This window comes from Sprattus sprattus (assembly GCF_963457725.1).
Source record: "Sprattus sprattus genome assembly, chromosome: 15".
NCBI classification, from domain to species: Eukaryota; Metazoa; Chordata; class Actinopteri; order Clupeiformes; family Clupeidae; genus Sprattus; species Sprattus sprattus.
Window position 1 is genome coordinate 11369292 of NC_137913.1, and position 21279 is coordinate 11390570.

Below are 21279 nucleotides of genomic sequence, written 5' to 3' on the forward strand. Positions count from 1 at the left end.
TGTGTGAGTTTGTGTGTGTGTGTCTGAGAGTGTGTGTGTATGTGTGTGGGTCTGAGTGTGTGTGTGTAGGTGTGTATGTGTGTGGGTCTGAGTGTGTGTAGGTGTGTAGGTGTGTTTGTGTGTGGGTCTGAGTGTGTGTGTATGTGTGTGGGTCTGAGTGTGTGTGTGTATGTGTGTGGGTCTGAGTGTGTGTGTGTGTGTGTGTGTGTATGTGTGTGGGTCTGAGTGTGTGTGTGTCTGAGTGTGTGTGTGTATGTGTGTATGTTGTATGCACGCATGTGTATGTGTGTGGGTCTGAGTGTGTGTGAGTCTGAGTGTGTGTGTGTATGTGTGTGGGTCTGAGTGTGTGTGTGTAGGTGTGTATGCACGAGTGTGTGTGTGTGTGTGTTTGGCTCCAGAGCAGATTGGTACAGTGTGTCGGAGTGACTCTCTGGCCCAGTGTTGTTGTGTCTCGTGTCGTAGGCCCAGGGAGGAGGGGGGGGGAGGTGTTAGTGAGTGAGTGGATCCACACGTTTGGACCCAGTCGAAGAAGCAATGCTGGTCCTGTCTCCGGTCTCCTGCCCCCTCCTTGCCAAAAAAGCTTCCAGTCTCTCTCTGTCTCCTTCTCTGTCTCCTTCTCTCTCTCTCTCTCGCTTCCCCTCTCTCTCTCTCTCTCTTTTCTCCATTCAAACCACGGTGCTGACGGATGGGTCCGACAGGTTCAGCTGCCCTGTGATATCCGTGGGGTAGGGCTGAGGACAAGAGAAAAGACAAGCACAAACACAGAAAAAAAAAGAATTCACTCAATATACACGGGTGCAGACACACCACACACACACACACACACACACACACTTTACCCGGGGAGTAGGTGACTCTGCCTCTCACCTGGCCCAGACGTGGCTCGGATCGGAGCAGAGTCACCTCTTATCCCAGTCTGTCAGTTCTTTTACTTATTTATTTTCAGCCGGTCCATCTCGGATCCATGAAGAAAGCTAGAGACCCCAAACCCTGTGAAGGGCTGTCTGCCCTTGATTCGGAATGCTTGTGATGTCGCAGGAAGTGACATATGAAAAACCAGCGAACTGAGCATGCTCACGGCGCAATAGCTATGAAGGCAGACACTGAACCTGGATCATAGCCAGACCAGCCCCATCTTCAGTCATCATCATGGTCCATGCAAACGTATTTGGGTGGGTGGACTAAGAGTTGGCATGACTTACTTTGATTTATTTTATTATTATCATGTCATTACCATATCATTATCGTGGATTGTGTGGTGTTGCGAATAAGAATTGCACATTGTAACATTAAAATCTTGCTGACAGTGTTCCATAATTTCCAATTAGGTATCATTGGGTAGAATCCATGTCATTTTGATAGGAAAACCCACTAAGTGCTTTTTTAAATGAAACTGACAGCTGATGTTCAAGTCAATCATGTCTTATTTTAAAGAGGAATTCTCATTCAGTTACACCACACACCATTTCAACCAATTACTTAGCCTCAGTCACAAGCTATTTCCGGACTGGTTCATCATTCCGAATCAGGGGCCACAGCGCCCCCTAAGGGCAGGCAGTTGAACAGCACGAGATAGGGATCTAATCTACGACAGTTCGCAGGCCATGCTGAGAGAAGAAGATAGAAACAGGGGGATATGTGGTGTGGACACCGACAGTCAAAACTCCATTCAAATCCATTGATAAAGAAACACTGATATCAAATCAAACGATGGGTCACGTCTGGGATGGAAACACAGCAGTGTAAGAGTCACGTCTGTGCTGAGTTTATTCCTGCCTAGCCTCAACACACACCGCCACACTCTCATCTGATATACCACTCTCCCTACAGAGCACTAATTAAACGTCAGAAGTGATGAATCTGATACCCTTAATTGAAGATTGTTTCTTGAAGCAATTGAAGCCATTTGTAGCCATTTGTCCTTCTGTTGTTCTACCCTGACAGAAACCCCGTCTCAAACTTAGGCTAAAGTCAAGAAAGTCGGCAAAAAGTGTGTCAGTCTCCCGATATGGTGCGAGATTACTCTGTGATACATTATTCACACAATTCTGGCTGTAGAGTCTGTCCGGAGGGGGGAAAAAAGAAAAGTAGAAACTTCTTTACACTGTGTGTGCTGTGGGTGTTTTCTTTTGCACACTGGTCATTAAAATTTGAAACAGAATTGATTTTCAGCCTCTTTTTTTACAGATATAAAAAATACACAGTATTGACTGTGGAACAGCAAGGACACAGTGTTCTCATAATCTAAACCCAAAACTGTATTTAGATAGCCCCCCTCTCTCTAGCTCTCTCTCTTTTAGATGCCCCCCTCTCTCTCTAGCTCTCTCTCTTTTAGATAGCCCCCCCTCTCTCTAGCTCTCTCTCTTTTAGATGCCCCCCCCCCCTCTCTCTCTAGCTCTCTCTCTTTTAGATAGCCCCCCCCTCTCTCTAGCTCTCTCTCTTTTAGATGGCCCCCCCTCTCTCTAGCTCTCTCTCTTTTAGATGGCCCCCCCTCTCTCTAGCTCTCTCTCTTTTAGATGCCCCCCCCCCCTCTCTAGCTCTCGCTCTTTTAGATAGCCCCCCCTCTCTATATCCCTCTTTTAGATAGCCCCCCCTCTCTATATCCCTCTTTTAGATAGCCCAGTATTGACTGTGGAACAGTAAGGACACAGTGTTTTCATAATCTAAACCCAAAACTGTATTTGTGAGATGGCTTCTGGGACCACACAGACCTCGGGGCCTGGCACCTAGAACCAGTGATCACATGATGATGAAAAACTGTGTACAGTGCCCTTAAACCCACAACACATTTTTCTTCGATTAATTCATACTGAGAGGACGGAGTCTTCTGTGGAGTTTAACTGGCTGATCTAATTCAGTACAAGCCTCGAGCACTTCGTAAGTTTGCAAACGCAACTCTGAAAGCTCGGTATGGAATAGGAGCCATATTAATGCGGCTGTAAAAAAAAAAAGTAGACGATGCATTTGTTAAAAACTGTGACCTTACCCTCCTGTGGAAGAAAAGGGTCAAGATTATTTTGTATCATTTATTTTCCAAAGCATGTCAATTTCTTTGGCCGTCATGGTGATGCAGTGCATTGAGTGGGCGTTATGGGGGGGGTGACAGTACGTGACATCACGGAAACGGATGAGACAGAGATAAAAAGAGGCAAGCGCAGGACATGGATAGAGACTCTGCTACGGGACAGATGTGTGAGGAGGTGGTAGGTGGGGTAAGGGAGGTGGGGGGTGGGGCAGACGCAGACACACACATATAAAGATCAACAAACCAAATATGTGGAGCACAGAGGTAAATCACATCCAGGTTAGAAGCAGGAGAAAGACGAGCGTGGAGGACCGCTACTGTACCTTTAGCCCCATACCCCCGCAGGGAGAAAAAGCTCAACACTACAGCACCCCTACAGAGGATCCGCCTGCTACGTGCTCCCTAGCGCCACCTAGCGTCCCTGATTGGGCTTTCCCACAGAAGTCTGGATGGCATACTGATGACTGACTTACAGACACGAGGCCATGACTGGAGCTCTATGTGTGAGGTGAGAAAGAGTCTGAGATGAGATGGTTTGGAGAAGAGATGTGATGACAGAAGAGAGAGAGGTGATAAGGGGGGAGGGGGGAAGAGTTGGGGACTTGGGGACTGATAGGGAAAGAAAGAGGGAGAGAGAGATCTGGATAGAGAGATAGAGAGATTTAAGGGAGGGCGTCGTTTCTTCGTCTCCTTACCGTGTCTTTGGACGACCTACGTCTCTTGATGTTGGAGGCCATGGAGGAACTGACGGACCTAAAAGTCGTTTTGGGGTCGGGCTCTGCTCTACCAACTTTTCTATCCTAAAATAAATATATGTAGAAGAATTATTTTCCCTCACTGGTGGAGTGTGTTTGGCTTAACCCTCTCAAACAGCCATTCTCTCAATCTGCAACTCAGATCAATTTCCCCCGCTTTCTACACCTGCTTCAGATAAGCATACTCTACTGTGCTTTTCTTCAGATAACTATACTCTTCAGTACTTTAAACAAGATAATTATATTCTATATTACTTTTCTTCAGATAACTATACTCTTCAGTACTTTAAATCAGATAACTATACTCTACAGTACTTTAAATCAGACAACTATACTGTTCAGTACTTTAAATCAGATAAATATTCTCTGCAGTACTTTAAATCAGATAACTATACTCTTCAGTACTTTAAATCAGATAAATATTCTCTGCAGTACTTTAAATCAGATAACTATACTCTATATTACTTTTCTTTAGGGGACTATACTCTACAGTACTTTAAATCAGATAACTATATTCTATATTACTTTTCTTGAGACAACTATACTCTACAGTACTTTAAATCAGATAACTATATTCTATATTACTTTTCTTGAGACAACTATACTCTTCAGTACTTTAAGTCAGATAAATATATTCTGTCACTTTTCTTTAGATTACTTCAGATACTCTACAGTACTTTTCTTCCCTCCTCATTCTTCAACCAATTAAATCCCCCGGTAACACCCAGCTGTGGCCCAGATCTGGCCCTGATGTGGCGCGGACCACGGCCTGATCTGTACCAGATTTGGGTGCTATCTGGGCACTATGTCCTGTCCACTTCCATGAATGTTCTCATCTGTCACAGAATAGGCATCCTGAGGCTCCTCCAAGGCAGAGGACTCAGAGGAGACATTTTGAGCGTGTGGACAGAGACTCAGCTGAATGTTAACTAGCGTTCACTTACAGCTTTAAACCCTAGGAAGGAAGAGGGCTGTTTTGGATGGCATGATAGAAAATATACAGAACCATCCACAATTCTCCTCAAAAATGAAAACCAAAGGCACTAGCACAGTAAAGTAGGCAAAATAAAAAAGTGAATACTCTTTTTTTATAAAAAAAAAACAAGGCAGTAGAGACAAAAAGTGGTCACTTTGGAGAAGGGATGATAATACTTCAAAATGGAAAACATGACTAACTAATCAGTAAATAGAAAAAACTTAAGACAACTGCTATGCATTATACCTGTGGCACGGTATAATGGTCCTCACGGCACAGTCTGGGGCAAGAGCGAGGCACTGAGAGAGGGGCAGTTGGCAGGGGTTGGGTTGGGGAGGGGGGATGTGAGTTCAGCCACAGGACATGCAGTACATGAAACTTAAAAAGGAAATGCAGAATGAATGATATGATATTTTACCAAGGCCAACAACATCCCATACAATCTGTCAAGCATGGGCTTGATTGCACTCAATGAAACCCAGGAATGTTGCTTCACAGCTTCGGACTCATTGACCAATCAACACCAAACATTCAGTTTTTGTACTCATATAATACTGTACCTGATGCTTCCAGTGATAATTAGATCTTTTATCTTTATTAAAAACATGTGGATTTGTTGGATGTGGATTTGGGAAGCTAGACCAATACATAGTAGATCATGTTCGGGAGAAAAAACCCCACACATGAATCTTCTTGACAACAGCGGTATACTCAGGAGAGGTAGGTCATCAGCTCCTTGGCTGGGAGTAGACCCAATGAGACTGAGCGCTCAGATTCTCTTTGAACTCTCGCAGCTTTCATCTCCATCACTGAGGGCCTGGCAGGCCGCTAAGGGAACCAAAGACACCCAGGGTCCACACCTGCACCTGGCTAATGGGGTTTGATGTGCAAATGTTGCCATGGCAAATTTAGCCAATCAGAACGGGAGTTAGAATGTTCGGAACTACATCACCATGGTGATATCAATGATTCTAGAATTCTGAGAGTATGCAAAAACTTTGCTCAACAACAACAGATTCTCACTGAAAATGGGGGAGTTAAGTGGTTGGTGTGTATTAGCTGCAGTCTTGTATTTAAACTCCAGGCTGGTGTGTGGGTTGAAATATTCAGATGAGCCCTAACCTGCCACAGGATGTTAGAGAGCCTTTTAAAAAAAAAAAAACAGTTTCCCATTCTCAGCGGAGCTGGAAGGGTTTTTGTTCTCGCAGCTTGTTTGTTTCTAGCCTAATTATAAGTCCCATCGCAGCCCTCCTGGTGGGCTGTGTGTGGGAGGGTTTGGCTCACGGTTATGAACTTGGCAAACATTGGCATGGAACCTCTAACAAGAGCAATGCTGACTTTAGGGCTGTTCTTGTGGAAGCCAAGGCAGAGAAACAGCATCTCTTTCCTTTCTGCCATATGTTTTAAAGATGCTTCCGCTTGCTCTGCTCTCAGCTAAATGCAGGTTTAGGTCTATGTATAGCATGGCTAATCAAGAATTCCAAAACGTTCTTAACGCAAACGTTAAAGAAACATTTCCTTTGTGTACCATATGTTTGGTCTCATGCTTGTAATGGTGCAATGTATGCCTGTCCAATGAAGGAGAGGAAATAAAATAAAATAAACCTCAGACAAGGACCCATTATGGCAAAGGTATCTGATGTTGTGTCATGCTGTGGTTTCTTTTGTTCTGGTTTGTTTGTTTTTTGACCTTGTAATGTCAAAGGAGTTTAAACACTGGCATATCTCAGACCGCATCCACATGCAGGTGGAACTCATGCACAGACAGAATTGCAGAAATCAAAAGACCAGAACAAAGCAGAGATAGGAATCGGTGCACAGTAATCTAAATCGGATCTAACCGCTGCTCAGAACCACCAGGCTTCCAGAATCATACACAGAATATGACTCAGAAACACCCTTCATTTGGCACTGGCCCCAGCAGCTGCAGCCTCTGGGGTATTTGGGTTGTGTGTGTTAAATGGGTCGTAGTAGGCATATAATTACTGCATTGTACTCAAAAGATAAAGGTACGGTATTTGGCTCATATGTTTTATATATGTTAAATGGGTCGTAGGCATATGAATACAGCATTGTACTCAAAAGATAAAGCAACTGTATTTGGCTGTGTGTGCGTGTGTGTGTGTGTGTGTATTTGTGTGTGTGTGTGTGTGTGTGAGAGAGAGAGAGAGTGTGTATTTTTGTGTGCATAAGCATGTTTATGTGTGTGTGTGAGTGAGAGTGTGTATGAGTATGTGTACGTAAGAGAGGGAGAGAGCGAGTGTGTGTGTGTCTGTGTGTGAGAATGTCAGTGTTTTGTGAAGTAATATGTTTTCCCCTATTTTTATGACTATTGGTATTCAAGGCACAACTCAGCCTTTCCAAATCTGTTTTACTGGCAGATGTGTTATTCATCAGAGTCAGATTATATTCTGTGTAGGTCTCACGGCATCATTCTGGTGTAGCTGTTGCTGAGATGTTGGCTAAGTGTGTTTTTGTGTGGGACCGGCTGAAGCATGCTTTCCACTGACCCAGACTGAGAAGAGTCTCCTGCAGTGAAGTGATATAGTGAAGTAGGTTACCTGGATGCCACAGGGCTCTGGGCTGACTACGCTTCAGAGTCTGGTGCTGTGTGAGTATCCCCAGGTGTATAAAACACAGCCAGTTTGCGCTCACCAGAGCCAGAGAGTGAAATATAGGCCGCCCTTAGGCTGGTAAGCTGTAGTGAATGTCCTCTCTCTGCCTCTGTGTGAGAATTTCACTCAATTTCAGAGGGGAGAACTGAGACAATGGAAGGACTCAGCTTAGCCCATCTGGGCCAGAACAGGGCCGGGACAGGGCCACATCAGGGCCAGAACAGGGTAACACCTGAGCCAGAACAGGGCTACATCAGGGCCAAGCTGTTCCAGTCCTCTGCTATCTGAGATACTGAGAGGCTGTTCCAGTTCTATGCAACACAGGCCATTGCCTGGGGCAGAGTGCTGGGGCATTATGCATGTTCATCAGAGGGCAAACCCTGCCTCCTGGAGTGTGTGTTCATCAGTGTGTGTGTGTGACAGTGTGTGTTTGTGAGTGTGTGTTGGTGGGTGTGTGTGTGAGAGTGTGTGTTTTCGAGCGTGCGTTTGTGAGTGCGTGTGAGTGTGTGTTTGTGAGTATGTGTGTGTTTTTTTGAGTGTGTTTTTTTGAGTGTGTGTTTGTGAGTGTGTGTTTGTGTGGGTGTGTGTGCGTGAGTGTGTGTTTGTGAGTGTGTAAGCGTGTGTTTGTTAGTGTGTGTGTGTGTGTGTGTGTGTGTGTGTGTGTGTGTGTGTGTGTGTGTGTTCGTGACTGTAAGTGTGTGATTGTGTGTGTGTGTGTTTGTTCGTGAGTGTAAGTGTGTGATTGTGTTTGTGTGTGTGTGTTTGTTCGTGAGTGTAAGTGTGTGATTGTGTGTGTGTGGGTGTGTGTTTGTTAATGGAGCAAGCCCACAAGAGCTTGACGTAACTCTGCATCGCCATGGTTACCCCCCTAGGGCCAAAGAGTATCTTGTCTCTATCTATGTCTCACGATGAAGCGTTAGCGTGCAAACACACCCAAACACCCCCACACCCACACACACACACACACACTCAAACACAGGTCATTGAGCGTGTTTGAATAGTGCTTAAGTTAGTGAGCTCCTTTCCCATGACCCGGAAACCAAAGCAATAGAATGAGGCCTTTAGCTTCACATGTAGCATGAAGTTAATGGGTCGCTTTAGCTTCACATGTAGCATGAAGTTAATGGGCTGCCCTAGTCTAACTGCACAATAAGATGACCATGTTTTAAATTAGATGGTTATTTCATGTTATCTGCAGGTGTATGTCGTGACTTTGTGACATCACCGTGTGTGTTTCAAGAATTTCATGTTCATACTGTATATCTATAAGTCTATAGTCAAAATAAAGGAAATATATCTTAATCTTATAGACTAACTGGCATTATTCAGGTCCACTGTCAAGTGTGTGGCCCCCTGAATATTTTAGGGTTTTCTTCAGCCCTTTGCTACACCCCTGTTCTGGCTGATTGTGTGTGTTATTTAGACGTTTGCAGAGGCTGTGTGTGATGTGATGTGACGTACCTGCAGGTTCTTCCTCCACACGTTCACTGCTGCAAATGCCAGCTGCATCTGTTTCCGGCGGGCGTCTTTGTGCCGCTTGTATGCGATCTCGATGAAGATGAGGAAGATTCCTGCAACGATGCCTCCAGCCACCAACATGAAGACGCCTGTATGTGTGTGTGTGTATGTGTGTGTGTGTGTGTGTGTGTGTGTGTGTGTGTGTGTGTGTGTGTGTGTGGGTGTGTGTGTGTATGTGTTCGTGTGTGCGTGAGTTTGTGTATGTGCATGTGTGTGCGTGTGTGTGTGTGGGTGTGTGTGTGCGTGTGTATGTGTTTGTGTGTGTGTGTGTGTGTGTGTGTGTGTATGTGTGTGTATGTATGTGTGTGTGAGTGTGTGTGTGTGTATGTATGTGAATGTGTTTGTGTGTGCATGTGTATGTGGATGTGTGTGTGTGTGTGTGTGTGTGTGTGTGTATGTGTGTGTGTGTGTGGACAGAGAAAAGAAAGTGGTTTGGGAGCTGTCATTTTCACACAGGTACTCTCGCTGTCACTTAAGGTCCTAGCTGTTTTTTTAGTGTCAAAGACGCCAGAGTTGACTACTCTGAAGGCTGCATGATATGAGAACCGGTGAGAAAAGTGTATTTTTTTGGCATTGAAATCATTATCTTTTTTCATGCTACCATGAGACAGTCCATAACATTGAGTGTGACTCAACCCTGTGACATAAATTATAGGGATATTCTTAAGGAATAATAAAAAGATGACATTTAACAGTATACCTATGCATTTGATGAATTTTGATTCAATACTTTCTATGCATCTTGATATTTTCGTGGATTTAATTACAGCATATGCTACAAAATCAAAGGCCTGTAACTAACAAGCAAGAATATTGCATAAACACTGCGATCTATCATGGCCTCTGAATGCCGTAATTTCCAGGCATTTTGTTGCAGCTTTAACAAGAGCTGCTTGAAGCAGTTAGTTATGTGTGCCTGCACTCTCACTAGATAAAATTCATATTAGATTCACAAAGAAATACATACCCTTACATACGACTGGCTTGAATTTAAGTACATACAGATTACTGGCTGTGAATTTTCAATCACAATGACAATTATTCTTTTTTCCCCATCTTTATCTATTAAGCTTCCAGAACGTTCTTCTGGATCAACAGAACAGCTTACCTGCCATATTCTCAAACGTGAGTGTGGCTGGGGCATTGCTTCGTGAGTCGCACTCCTGATATCTCACCCAGGTTTTATCCAAGTCCTCCATAAAGCCATTTTCATGGGAGCTGTTGGAGTGGATAGGAGACATCGTCATTGTACACATTGTAAACCAGGTCAGTTTCTGAAGGACACATTTGAGTGCAGAGATTACCAGAATAACTGAGGCAAAAACGGAAGGGGGTAGTTGGGGTGGGGGGAGGGGGGAGGGGGGGAGCTCTAAAGTAGGCTCACCTGAGAATGGCTAGGGACACGTTTTGTTTCCAAGGGCTATCCTTGCGCATGCCTATGCCAAATCCAGAGCGAAAGAATAACTCCCCTGTTGTAACCAGGTCACACTTCTGCGAGGCTTCAAACTCCAGCACGGCTGAATCCCAGATAAAGGCATGGAGTTTGCTGTTGGTAAACAAGAGTTGATTAAAATTCACTTAGCCGACATCTAATCCAAAGCAATGTGCAAATAACAGTTAATGACTAAATAACAAATCAAGCAAAAGTACAAGCCATCGCAAATAAGCATTCAGTTTCAATTCCACCCGACACCAGCACCATAAAATTGCAGGTGATTAACTGTTCCTCCAGAGTAGGAAGCAGTACAAATTGAATTTGCATTTCTGCTGGGAACATCCTGAAGTACACTTCAGGGAGCCTAAGCCACAATATGACCTAGCTTTAGTTTGACAACACCTTTAGCGGGAGATGGAGGAAACAAACACCTTTAGCGGGACACAGGGGTACGTGTCAGGGTACGCAGCGCGCAGAACGGCCGCTAATGTCAGCCCGCTGGAGCCCCAGCGTGTTACCTCCACTCCAGATCACTTCAGAATGTGGAACAGATCTGGGGCCAGATTAGAGCCAGCTCCGCAAGAGGCCAGCTTGTGTCTGGGACCGTGACGGGCAAAGTTTACCCATCATACGCAGAGTGAGTCAGGGTCGAACCCAGGCCCAATATGAGCCAGATCAGGGCCAGATCAGGGCCAGACCAGGGCCAGATCAAGGCCAGACCAGGGACAGACCAGGGTGTTCAAGCGTTAACTGAGCAACATAGCACCAGACAAAACTCCCCTGAACTCCAACACAGACTGCTGTAGGGCCCAATATAGGTCAGATCGGGCCAGAGCTCGCTAACTAAAAAAGACCGGGCCACGAGCACCTCCTGCACAGCACAGCACAGCCCAGCGTGGTTCCGGACCACATTTAGCACAGGTCAGATCCATCTGGCTGCTGTTTGAGAGGGTGCTGAGATCTGGGCTTGATCTGACCCGTAACCATGCTGATTAAGGCGCCGTTCCACTGCAGGAACTATCGGGCGTGGCTTGCAGTGATGGACGACACAACACAACACAAAGTGAGTGGAATACAACAGCAAGCACCATTGGCTAAAACCAGCAAGAGAAGGTTACACCAGGATACACGGCAAACACAGCCATATGACAATTACGGAGTTCACATGTTGAAGTTAATGCCACTGAATGAACACACACAAAACATCAGCTGAAGTATAGTCTTTTATTAATCAACGCACGCCCATCCCCCTACACCATCAGCTGAAGTATAGGCTTTCATTAATCAAAGTCTGTTCATGCCCCTACACCATCCCCCTACAAAGCATGTCTGTTCCAAGGAGTTGCCATCTGGGACCACAAGGCTGTGTCAGGGCCAGAACTGGGGCTGATCTCCCCACCATCAATCACCAGTGGTCACTCACCAGTGGTCACTCACCAGTGCTCACTCACCAGTGCTCACTCACCAGTGCTCACTCACCAGTGGTTACTCACCAGTGCTCACTCACCAGTGCTCACTCACCAGTGGTCACTCACCAGTGCTCACTCACCAGTGCTCACTCACCAGTGGTTACTCACCAGTGGTCACTCACCAGTGCTCACTCACCAGTGGTTACTCACCAGTGGTCACTCACCAGTGGTCACTCACCAGTGGTTACTCACCAGTGGTCACTCACCAGTGGTCACTCACCAGTGCTCACTCACCAGTGGTTACTCACCAGTGGTCACTCACCAGTGGTTACTCACCAGTGGTCACTCACCAGTGGTTACTCACCAGTGGTCACTCACCAGTGGTCACTCACCAGTGCTCACTCACCATTGGTCACTCAACAGTGGTCACTCACTCAGTGCTCACTCACTCAGTGGTCACTCACCAGTCCCACACAGTTCTAAGACAGCACCAGAAAGAACTCATCCAATCCTACACACACTGGTTTAGGGTCTAATCTAGGACCAGATCTGCTCCATCATTAGATGAGGGCTAAGACAGAGCCAGGAGAACTACAGTGTGGTTCTGGACTCCGTTTAGACCGAGTCAGACCCGGCTGGTGACTGTTTGAGACTGTGCTGAACGCTGGGTGAGCGTCGCTCACGACTCTCACATAGCCTGCTTCAGGACTTGATCTGAGCCAGAGGACATTTGTACCAGTTATCCTCACCCATCTGTGTGCCATTCATCCGTCTGTGTGCCATTCACCCGCCTGTGTGCCATAAACCTGTCTGTGTGCTATTAACCTGTCTGTGTGCTATTAACCTGTCTGTGTGCCATAAACCTGTCTGTGTGCCATAAACCTGTCTGTGTGCTATTAACCTGTCTGTGTGCCATAAACCTGTCTGTGTGCCATAAACCTGTCTGTGTGCTATTAACCTGTCTGTGTGCTATTAACCTGTCTGTGTGCCATAAACCTGTCTGTGTGCCATAAACCTGTCTGTGTGCTATTAACCTGTCTGTGTGCCATAAACCTGTCTGTGTGCCATAAACCTGTCTGTGTGCTATTAACCTGTCTGTGTGCTATTAACCTGTCTGTGGTCCATAAACCTGTCTGTGTGCCATTCACCACGTGTGTGCCATTCATCCGTCTGTGTGCCATTAACCTGTCTGTGGTCCATAAACCCATCTGTGTGCCATTCACCACGTGTGTGCCATTCATCCGTCTGTGTGCCATAAACCTGTCTGTGTGTCATTCACCCGTCTGTGTGCCATAAACCTGTCTGTGTGACATTAACCCGTCTGTGTGCTATTAACCTGTCTGTGTGCCATTAACCTGTCTGTGTGCCATTAACCTGTCTGTGTGTCATTCACCCGTCTGTGTGCCATAAACCTGTCTGTGTGACATTAACCCGTCTGTGTGCTATTAACCTGTCTGTGTGCCATTCATCCGTCTGTGTGACATTAACCCGTCTGTGTGCCATAAACCTGTCTGTGTGCCATTCACCACGTGTGTGTGCCATTAACCTTTCTGTTTGCCATTAACCTTTCTGTTTGCCATTAACCTGTCTGTTTGCCATTAACCTGTCTTTGTGCCACTCACCCGTCTCGCACAGCCTGGATCGCTTCGGCGGCGCTCTCGTAGTTGTGCTTTTCCATGTGGCGGTACATGGTACTCAGCTCAACTTGCCGCCGAAAGTAAATGTCCACAGAACTTTGCTTCACTGTGGCGTAGATAAATTTGTCTGATGGATTTCTCAGCTGAGGAGAGGAGGAGGAAAAAAAACAAGCTTGTCTGTCTGATAAGAGTACCCAAGACACTTCTTGTCAAGTGCGCACGCTTTTAGTTTTGAATGCTGATAAAGATTTAAAACGGCTATGCTTTTACGACAAGGTGCGTTTAACTGGCAGTCTAACCCAGCAAATCTGTTTCATTCAGCTCCTTTATCAGCCATGTGATGTACAATTACTCTGAATGCAGAGCTTTGTTAAAGGGCCGAGGTATTTATTCACCCTGAAAAAGGATGGAGCCAGAAATAAACCCAAGACGAGAGACAGAGACAGAGAGAGAGAGAGAGAGAGGACAAGGTAGAGAGAGAGAGAGAGAGAGAGAGAGAGAGAGAGAGAGAGGGGGAGAGAGAGAGACAGAGAGAGAGAGAGAGAGAGAGAGAGAGGGAGGAAAAGGTAGAGAGAGAGAGGGAGAGAGAGAGGGATGAAAAGGTAGAGAGAGAGAGAGAGGGAGAGAGAGAGAGAGAAAGAGAGGGAGAGACAGAGAGAGAGAGAGAAAGAGAGAGGGAAGCTTTACTGTATGCCCCTTGCAGAGCTTGTAATTGCATGCTTTCAGAGCATGAGACACGTTAGTAATTAAGGAGCCTCTCTCCAGTCACGCTCTCTACGGAAGCCTGTTTACCGTAACCAGGGGCGGTGCCCAGGCTGCGGGCAAGGGCGGCGGTGGGGGTGTACGTACCCTAGGATCGTTGATGCCGGTGATGCGCTCCTCAGGCCGATCCAGCACTAGGAAGGCTGCCAAATTGGCAGTGTAGGATGCTACTATTATCATGGCAAAACCTGCCCACACCATACCTAAAATCCTCGCCGAAAAGCTCCGTGGGGCACCTGCCAGGAAAGAAAGGGGGGGGGGGGGGACAAAACGTTGAAGATGGCAACAAATGTCGGAAACATACCGAAGATGGCAACAAATCCTCCAAAGTACACTTTGGAGAAAAACATGATTACAAATCCAAAATCAAATAACCACCATTCTAAAAAAATGATTTCATATTTTTATAAATAGTGCAACATTATTATTTTGCACAAAATTATATTATTTTATATTGTTTTATGCAAAAAAAACTAAAATTTCAGGACATGCCAGATAGACCTGGTTAATTCTTGGTTGACTAAATCCTGTAAGGATTCAGACAGATTTTAATGACATACAACACCCCAGACTGGATCACAATCTGGAATATATATGGCTAAAATCTGGTGTGGATTTAGTGGACCTGAGTCAGATCGGTGCAAGATCAGGACCAGATTAACTCCAGATTCCAGATTCCAGTTTGTGTTTTGTGCTTACGATGAGATAAGGTACGCCTAAAGCAGGTGGTGTTGTCTCTGTGTCATACCTTCTCCGATTCCGGAGTTCAATAATACTCCCCAGGAGAACCACATAGCGGAGGACAAGGTGAGGGCATCTTCTTCTTCCTCTTCACTATTTACTTTAAACCTTCCAAACGGGCTAGAGGGGAAAACAAACAACAACAGTGAGGGGGCGAGACTGACCTCCACCTAGTGTGCTTCCCCACAGCCAGCCAGTATGGCCCCCTGGCCCTGTCTGTGTGTGTGTGTGCTCATGTGTGTGCTCATATGTGTGTGTGTGTGTGTGTGTGTGTGTGTGTGTGTGTGTGTGTGTGTATGTGTGTGTGTGTGTGTGTGTGTGTGTGTGTGTGTGTGTGTGTGTGTGTTTGAGTGTGTGTGTGTTTGTGTGTGTTTGTGTGTGTTTGTGTGATCATGTGTGCATGTGTGTGTGTGTGTGTGTGTGTGTGTGTGTGTGTGTGTGTGTGTGTGTGTGAGTGTGTGTGTGTGCTCATGTGTGCATGTGTGTGTGTGTGTGTGTGTGAGTGTGTGTGTGTGTGTGTGTGTGAGTGTGTGTGTGTGTGTGTGTGTGTGCATGTGAGTGTGTTTGTGCATGTGTGCATGTTCGCATGTGTTTCTGTGTGTGTGTGCATGTGTGTGTAACATCCCATCTACTCTGCTCTCTCCATATCCTATCATAAGAATTTCCATCATAATAATTTTATAGGTCCCCTATAAAAGCTGTGTAGTGTGTCCCATTGAATCAAAAGTCTGTAGGTCTGCTGGGTAAATATATCTATATATCTATCTATATACAGTATATATATATATATAGCTTTTTTATATATATATATATTTGACAATCCAGGGAGTAACTGCCATGTACAGCAGAAGGAGTGTGAGTAAATCCAATCCAAACCTTTCAACATACATACATACATACATACATACATACATACATACATACATACATACATACATACATACATACATACAGTACATACATACATACATACATACATACATACATACATACATACATACATACATACATACATACATACATACATACATACATACAGTACATACTGTACATACATACATACATACATACATACATACATACATACTTCTTGCATACTGGATTTGATTTACTCCATGCATGCGGTGTAGAGGACAGAGAGCTTGGGCAGATTATCTGCATTGTTGTGCTGCACTGAGAGGGATCGCAGGTCTGGGGTTGTGTACATGCTTCCAAACACATGCCCAACTCTGTGGGCATGTCAGTACCAGTGCCGTTGCCAGTGGCAGTGCCAGCTCTGCTTTGGTGGAGGGGTGGTGTGCATGCGGAGAGTCAAACACGATGCCCAGATTTGAGGGGGCGTGGCAGCCAGTGCCACTGGGTTACCTGAACCGGTCTAATAGGTAGAGCATCACCGCCACAACATGGACCGATAGACCCACCAGTAACCACAGGGTGCTCTGAAATGGCTGCATGAAGGAGTCCAGCGTGCTCCGCGGGATTTCCTGTGTGTGTGAGAGGCACAGCGTTAGTCACGCGCCAGCGGCTCTGGCTGCCCAGTGGGTACGCGTGTGCGTTGGAGCGCTTGCTACAGAGACGGACGCGGTGAGGACGGACGTTAATGCGCTGCCCGCTTGCCCGCGTTGCCCAGTCAGCTCTCGGAGAGAAAGGGAGCACGTTCAGAGGCATGGCCAAGCGTGCAGATGATTCTGCTTTCTCTTCATTGCATCATCTCTGAATCATATGTTTTATAGTTGTCCACAGTATGGCTTATCAGGGTTAACATTGCTGAGATAGGCACTGACCCTGTGTGATGGGTCTTTAGATTCTCAGTCTTTATGGAACAGCATAACAAAGCATTATGCAACATTTCCAGTATGTTTAGGTACTGTCACAACACTTGTATAATAAATCTGTGGTAAAGAGCTTGCATATACGTTTCATACTTAAATTAAATAATGCCCTTCAACATAATAGGTAAGGTCATAAATAAAACATGTATTTTCTATGTTACTGTATATGACGGACAATGATTACATGTGTTAACACATTGTTAATGTATACGTATACTATTTATAAATGAACATATATGAATTTTACAGACTTTTTTTCATGTGGTTTTCTGTTTAGGTGTTTCTTCATATCAGCATGCAATGGATAAAATCAAATCCTCCAGATTAATCTTCAAGGTCGGCCTGCGTGCCGGATACGGTACCTTTTTGACAAGTATAGTTAGCCCTTGGTACTTAAAGGGTTTGGAGAACTCGATGTACTGTGCTCGCTCGTTGTTGATGGTGAGCGGAGCCACAATCATATCTGCAAGGCCACCCAGGAGCTCTCCCATCATGCCATTCCACTCCTTCTTATTGCTGTTGTTCACCTGAGAGACGAGACATGAGACATGAGATATGAGATGTATTAGACATGAGATATATTAGACATGAGAAAAGAGATATATAAGACATCAGACATGAGACATGAGATGTATTAGACATGAGATATATTAGACATGAGAAAAGAGATATATAAGACACAAGACATGAGACATGAGATGTATTAGACATGAGATATATTAGACATGAGAAAAGAGATATATAAGACACAAGACATGAGACATGAGATGTATTAGACATGAGATATATTAGACATGAGATATGAGATGTATAAGACACAAGACATGAGACATGAGATGTATTAGACATGAGATATATTAGACATGAGAAAAGAGATATATAAGACACAAGACATGAGACATGAGATGTATTAGACATGAGATATGAGATGTATTAGACATGAGAAAAGAGATATATAAGACATCAGACATGAGATATATTAGACATGAGAAAAGAGATATATAAGACACAAGACATGAGACATGAGATGTATTAGACAAGAGATATGAGATGTTTTAGACATGAGATATGGGATATATCAGACATGAGATGTATTAGACATGAGATATGAGATATGAGATGTATTAGACATGAGATATGAGATATATTAGACATGAGAAAAGAGATATATAAGTCACAAGACATGAGACATGAGATGTATTAGACATGAGAAAATTGATATATAAGACATGAGACATGAGAACATTCAGTGTCTTATGAGCTCTTAAGTGAAGGCCGTTTTTAATATGGTTCATTTCTTACAATACTGTTTTTCACCTTAGAGAACCAAAGAATGCAATTCATATTGCAGGAGTTTTCTGTTCCATTTTCGGATATCTGACTGTTAATGGTTAGTGTTAGTGTTAGTGTTAGTGTAGATGTTAATGGCTATATTCCCTTGGAAGGAAATAAACATCAGTAATACAGTTTAGATTTGATGGGTTTCCTGTTCCAAGTATCATAACCTTAAGTGCTAACTTAACATTTTATATCTTACCAGAGCTTCATGCATATCGTATCATTGCGAGTGCTGTATTATAAATATTGTTGTTGCTGAGAGAGAAGAATCACTCCTACAGCTAGAGGGTTTTTTATTTTTCATTATAGCTTGATTGGCAGAGGAACAGTCTGTTCTCCTTGAGGGAGAGAGCAAGAAAGAGAGAGAGAGCAAGAGAGAGAGAGTGGAAGAGAGAGTGAGAGAGAGAGAGTGAGAGAGAGAGCAAGAGAGAGAGAGAGAAAGGGAGAGAGAGCGAGAGAAAGGCAAACGCAGGCTGTCTGTGTGATGAATCCAAAGGACATTAATTATCCTGAGTACTCACGCGCTCCTGGGTGCCAAACTTTCCATCAGCCACAAGATGGACTTCGTAGGTGAAGTTCATCGTCATGGCCAACTTGATCAGGAGGTCGATACAGAAACCATAGCAGCACTGCGGCACAGTAGGTCTGCCTGGAAGCCAACCAGAGATCACGCCAGTTCAGCCCAAACTCTTTTACACCATTAGCGGCCAGGATGATTCAGACATCAATGCATTATTCAGGTACATTAAGAACATAATTATGAGACACAGTTATACACATTTCCATTAAGTAACGTTAGTTAATGGCATTATTAATATTAACTGACCATGAAATTCAGTTTAAATAAAACACGAGTCATGCTAAAAGCTGTTTATGGTTTGTTTATGTCAATTATTAATGACTTAACCTTCAGATCCAGGATTTATTTAGCTGATATTGTTTATCAGCACAAATAAACCATGAAGCAAAGCATTAACAAACGTAAAGTAATATTAATTGCTGTAGTTAATGTTTAAGTGCTGTTTAGTAAGTAACCCCAGGGGATGTGGGGCTAGATTCAGGCACGTCGGAGAGTCTTACATACTGTAGCATACTTACATAAACCAAAGCAAGGTTTGTAAAGCCACTTAAACTGTACAAAATATTGCAAAAACGATCCTGTCAGATAAAGTGCCCTGTGTCCTTACCTGGAATGGTTTCGTTTGGGCCAGTACAGATGACTTTCTTGATTAAAACTCCGTTCATCGTGTACTCCGACTTGCACGTCCCGTCCTCTTGCGTGGGCTTCACGTAGACAAAAGGCTCCTGGTGAATGGTGACGATCTGCAGAAGAGCAGGAGGTGAGATCAGATCACGACCGTCATTATCAGGATCAGAGGAGATGCGACAAGAGGAGGCCACTGCACGGTCAGCACATGAAGGAAGCGCTATATATGTATTTGCCAAGAGTGCCAAGGGAGCCAAGGGAACCACCGCTCCCTCACAGCATCAGTTTAGCTTAGCTTTTATTTTCTGGTTAGCTCTATAAATGGTTTGAGATGGTTGCTTTAAAATCGTTGGTAGGATGTTTTTTTTTTTTTTTTAAAGCTTTCTGACCCTGGATTCCCCAGCTCTACAGACAGACATCAATCTACCTTGAGTCGTGTTGACATCTGATAGCCTCGCGGTTTTTCTGTCTCCCCCCCTGGCCATATGATCTTCTTCTGGGTGTTCATCACCACCTGTGAAAAAGACTTTCAGCTCAGCTCCATACATACATCACCATTGTCACACTATCACACACGCAAACACAAAACACATTGTGGCTTGTTCCACTACTCACACTTGCACCCTTGCATCCTTAAAGGGAACCAAGTGATGCACACTTTGTTTTGACTAAGTGGAACTGCTTTTTTGCTGAGACGTGTCTGCAACAGCAAAACTAGTATACTTACTATATACTAGAATACTTACATAATATATGGAGACACAAATGCACACATACGCTATGGGCCATACTTAAGCCAATGGGTGCGAATAAAGATGGCAACTTAGAAATAGACATCTCAGAAGAAGCAGAAACCACCCAGGAGGCAACAACAGAGCCCCAGTGATGCTGAGAGGTGTTGGCATGACTACGGAAGGCAGTCGCCCAGTGCTGTCAGCGTACTTGTGAGCCGTTGTAGAAGCCCACGGTCACCGGACGAGTCTTTTGGTAGTTGACGATGTTATAGTGGGCGAAGCGACGGTCGCCGTCATCGTTAAACTCGACGCGGCCTGTCAAGCCATCTGCATACTTGGCTGACATCAGCACGCTGGTGTAACAGAGAGAGAGAGAGAGAGAGGGTAAGAGGAAAGAGAGAGAGAGCGAACGAGAAGAGAGAGGAATGAGAAGAGAGAGAGGGATGAGAGAAGAAAGACAGAGAGAGAAAAACAGAAGAGGGAGAGGGATGAGAGGAGAGAGAGAGAGAAGGATGAGAGGAGAAAGAGAGGGGTAAGAGGAGACAGAGAGAGGGATGAGAGGAGAGAGGGAGAGAGAGAGAGTGATTAGAAGAAGAAACAGAAGTGGTTTCCACCACAGATGAGAATCTTTTCCTGGTAACTGGTGGGGATCAAGTGAGTGGGGGTCTGGCACAAGAGGCAGCAGGTGTGCGTGAGCAGATATGAGATGAGATAAGATGCGAAATGATGAGATGAGATGAGATGAGATGCGAGGGAGACACAGAGAGCAGTTGGGGAAAGTAGCAGACAGATGAAGAAATGACATTCACACAAATTTCCACATGTCCCAAACAATTAGTCATTTTTTTTACTTCATTGACATTCCTGATATTTTTTCTCTTAGCATTCTGATTTCTTCAATTCCTTGTCCGTGATCCCTTTTATATTTTGTGTTTGATAATAGACTGTTAAATCCTGTATCCCACCTACCACAAGAATGACACGGGAAGCTGTCAAGACGTGTGGGCTCACCGTTTAAAGAGTGGACCAGTTTTCCAGATGTTTGTATTGCCCACACAGCCTCGAGGAGGCTCTGTGATGTTCTCTTTTTCAAAGAGCTCTTGGATGGACTGTGCCACCACCGCCACCGCGTCGTAGATGTGGGCCGTCTCGTTCTTGCCATTGATCAGCTGGAGGCCGAGCAAGCCTGCCCAGTCAACGACAGCACGCGTGTTAGCCACATACGTCACAAAAGAGCTTCCTGTTACATTTTAGTACGGCATTGCAAAAACCAACGGGAGAAGCGTGCACATAAT

General features: G+C 44.8%; 1 protein-coding gene across 4 annotated transcripts in view; it reads right to left on the minus strand.

The window, feature by feature from the left end:
- Positions 1-665: 665 nt before the first annotated feature.
- Positions 666-21279, minus strand: part of grin1b (glutamate receptor, ionotropic, N-methyl D-aspartate 1b) — a gene marked incomplete at both ends in the record, with an annotated part of 29317 nt that continues 8703 nt past the window's right edge. For 2 of the 4 annotated variants that reach the window (XM_080852016.1, XM_080852015.1), the window contains 15 exons: positions 666-731; positions 3721-3825; positions 8833-8978; positions 9998-10107; positions 10274-10435; positions 13356-13513; positions 14220-14368; positions 14881-14993; positions 16239-16357; positions 17068-17232; positions 18565-18692; positions 19231-19366; positions 19678-19764; positions 20193-20337; positions 20996-21170. In XM_080852016.1, the coding sequence (XP_080708142.1) occupies positions 666-731; positions 3721-3825; positions 8833-8978; positions 9998-10107; positions 10274-10435; positions 13356-13513; positions 14220-14368; positions 14881-14993; positions 16239-16357; positions 17068-17232; positions 18565-18692; positions 19231-19366; positions 19678-19764; positions 20193-20337; positions 20996-21170 (1964 nt within the window). The remainder of the gene's footprint in view (positions 732-3720; positions 3826-8832; positions 8979-9997; positions 10108-10273; positions 10436-13355; positions 13514-14219; positions 14369-14880; positions 14994-16238; positions 16358-17067; positions 17233-18564; positions 18693-19230; positions 19367-19677; positions 19765-20192; positions 20338-20995; positions 21171-21279) is intronic. The other 2 variants (XM_080852018.1, XM_080852017.1) reach the window with 1 other exon arrangement.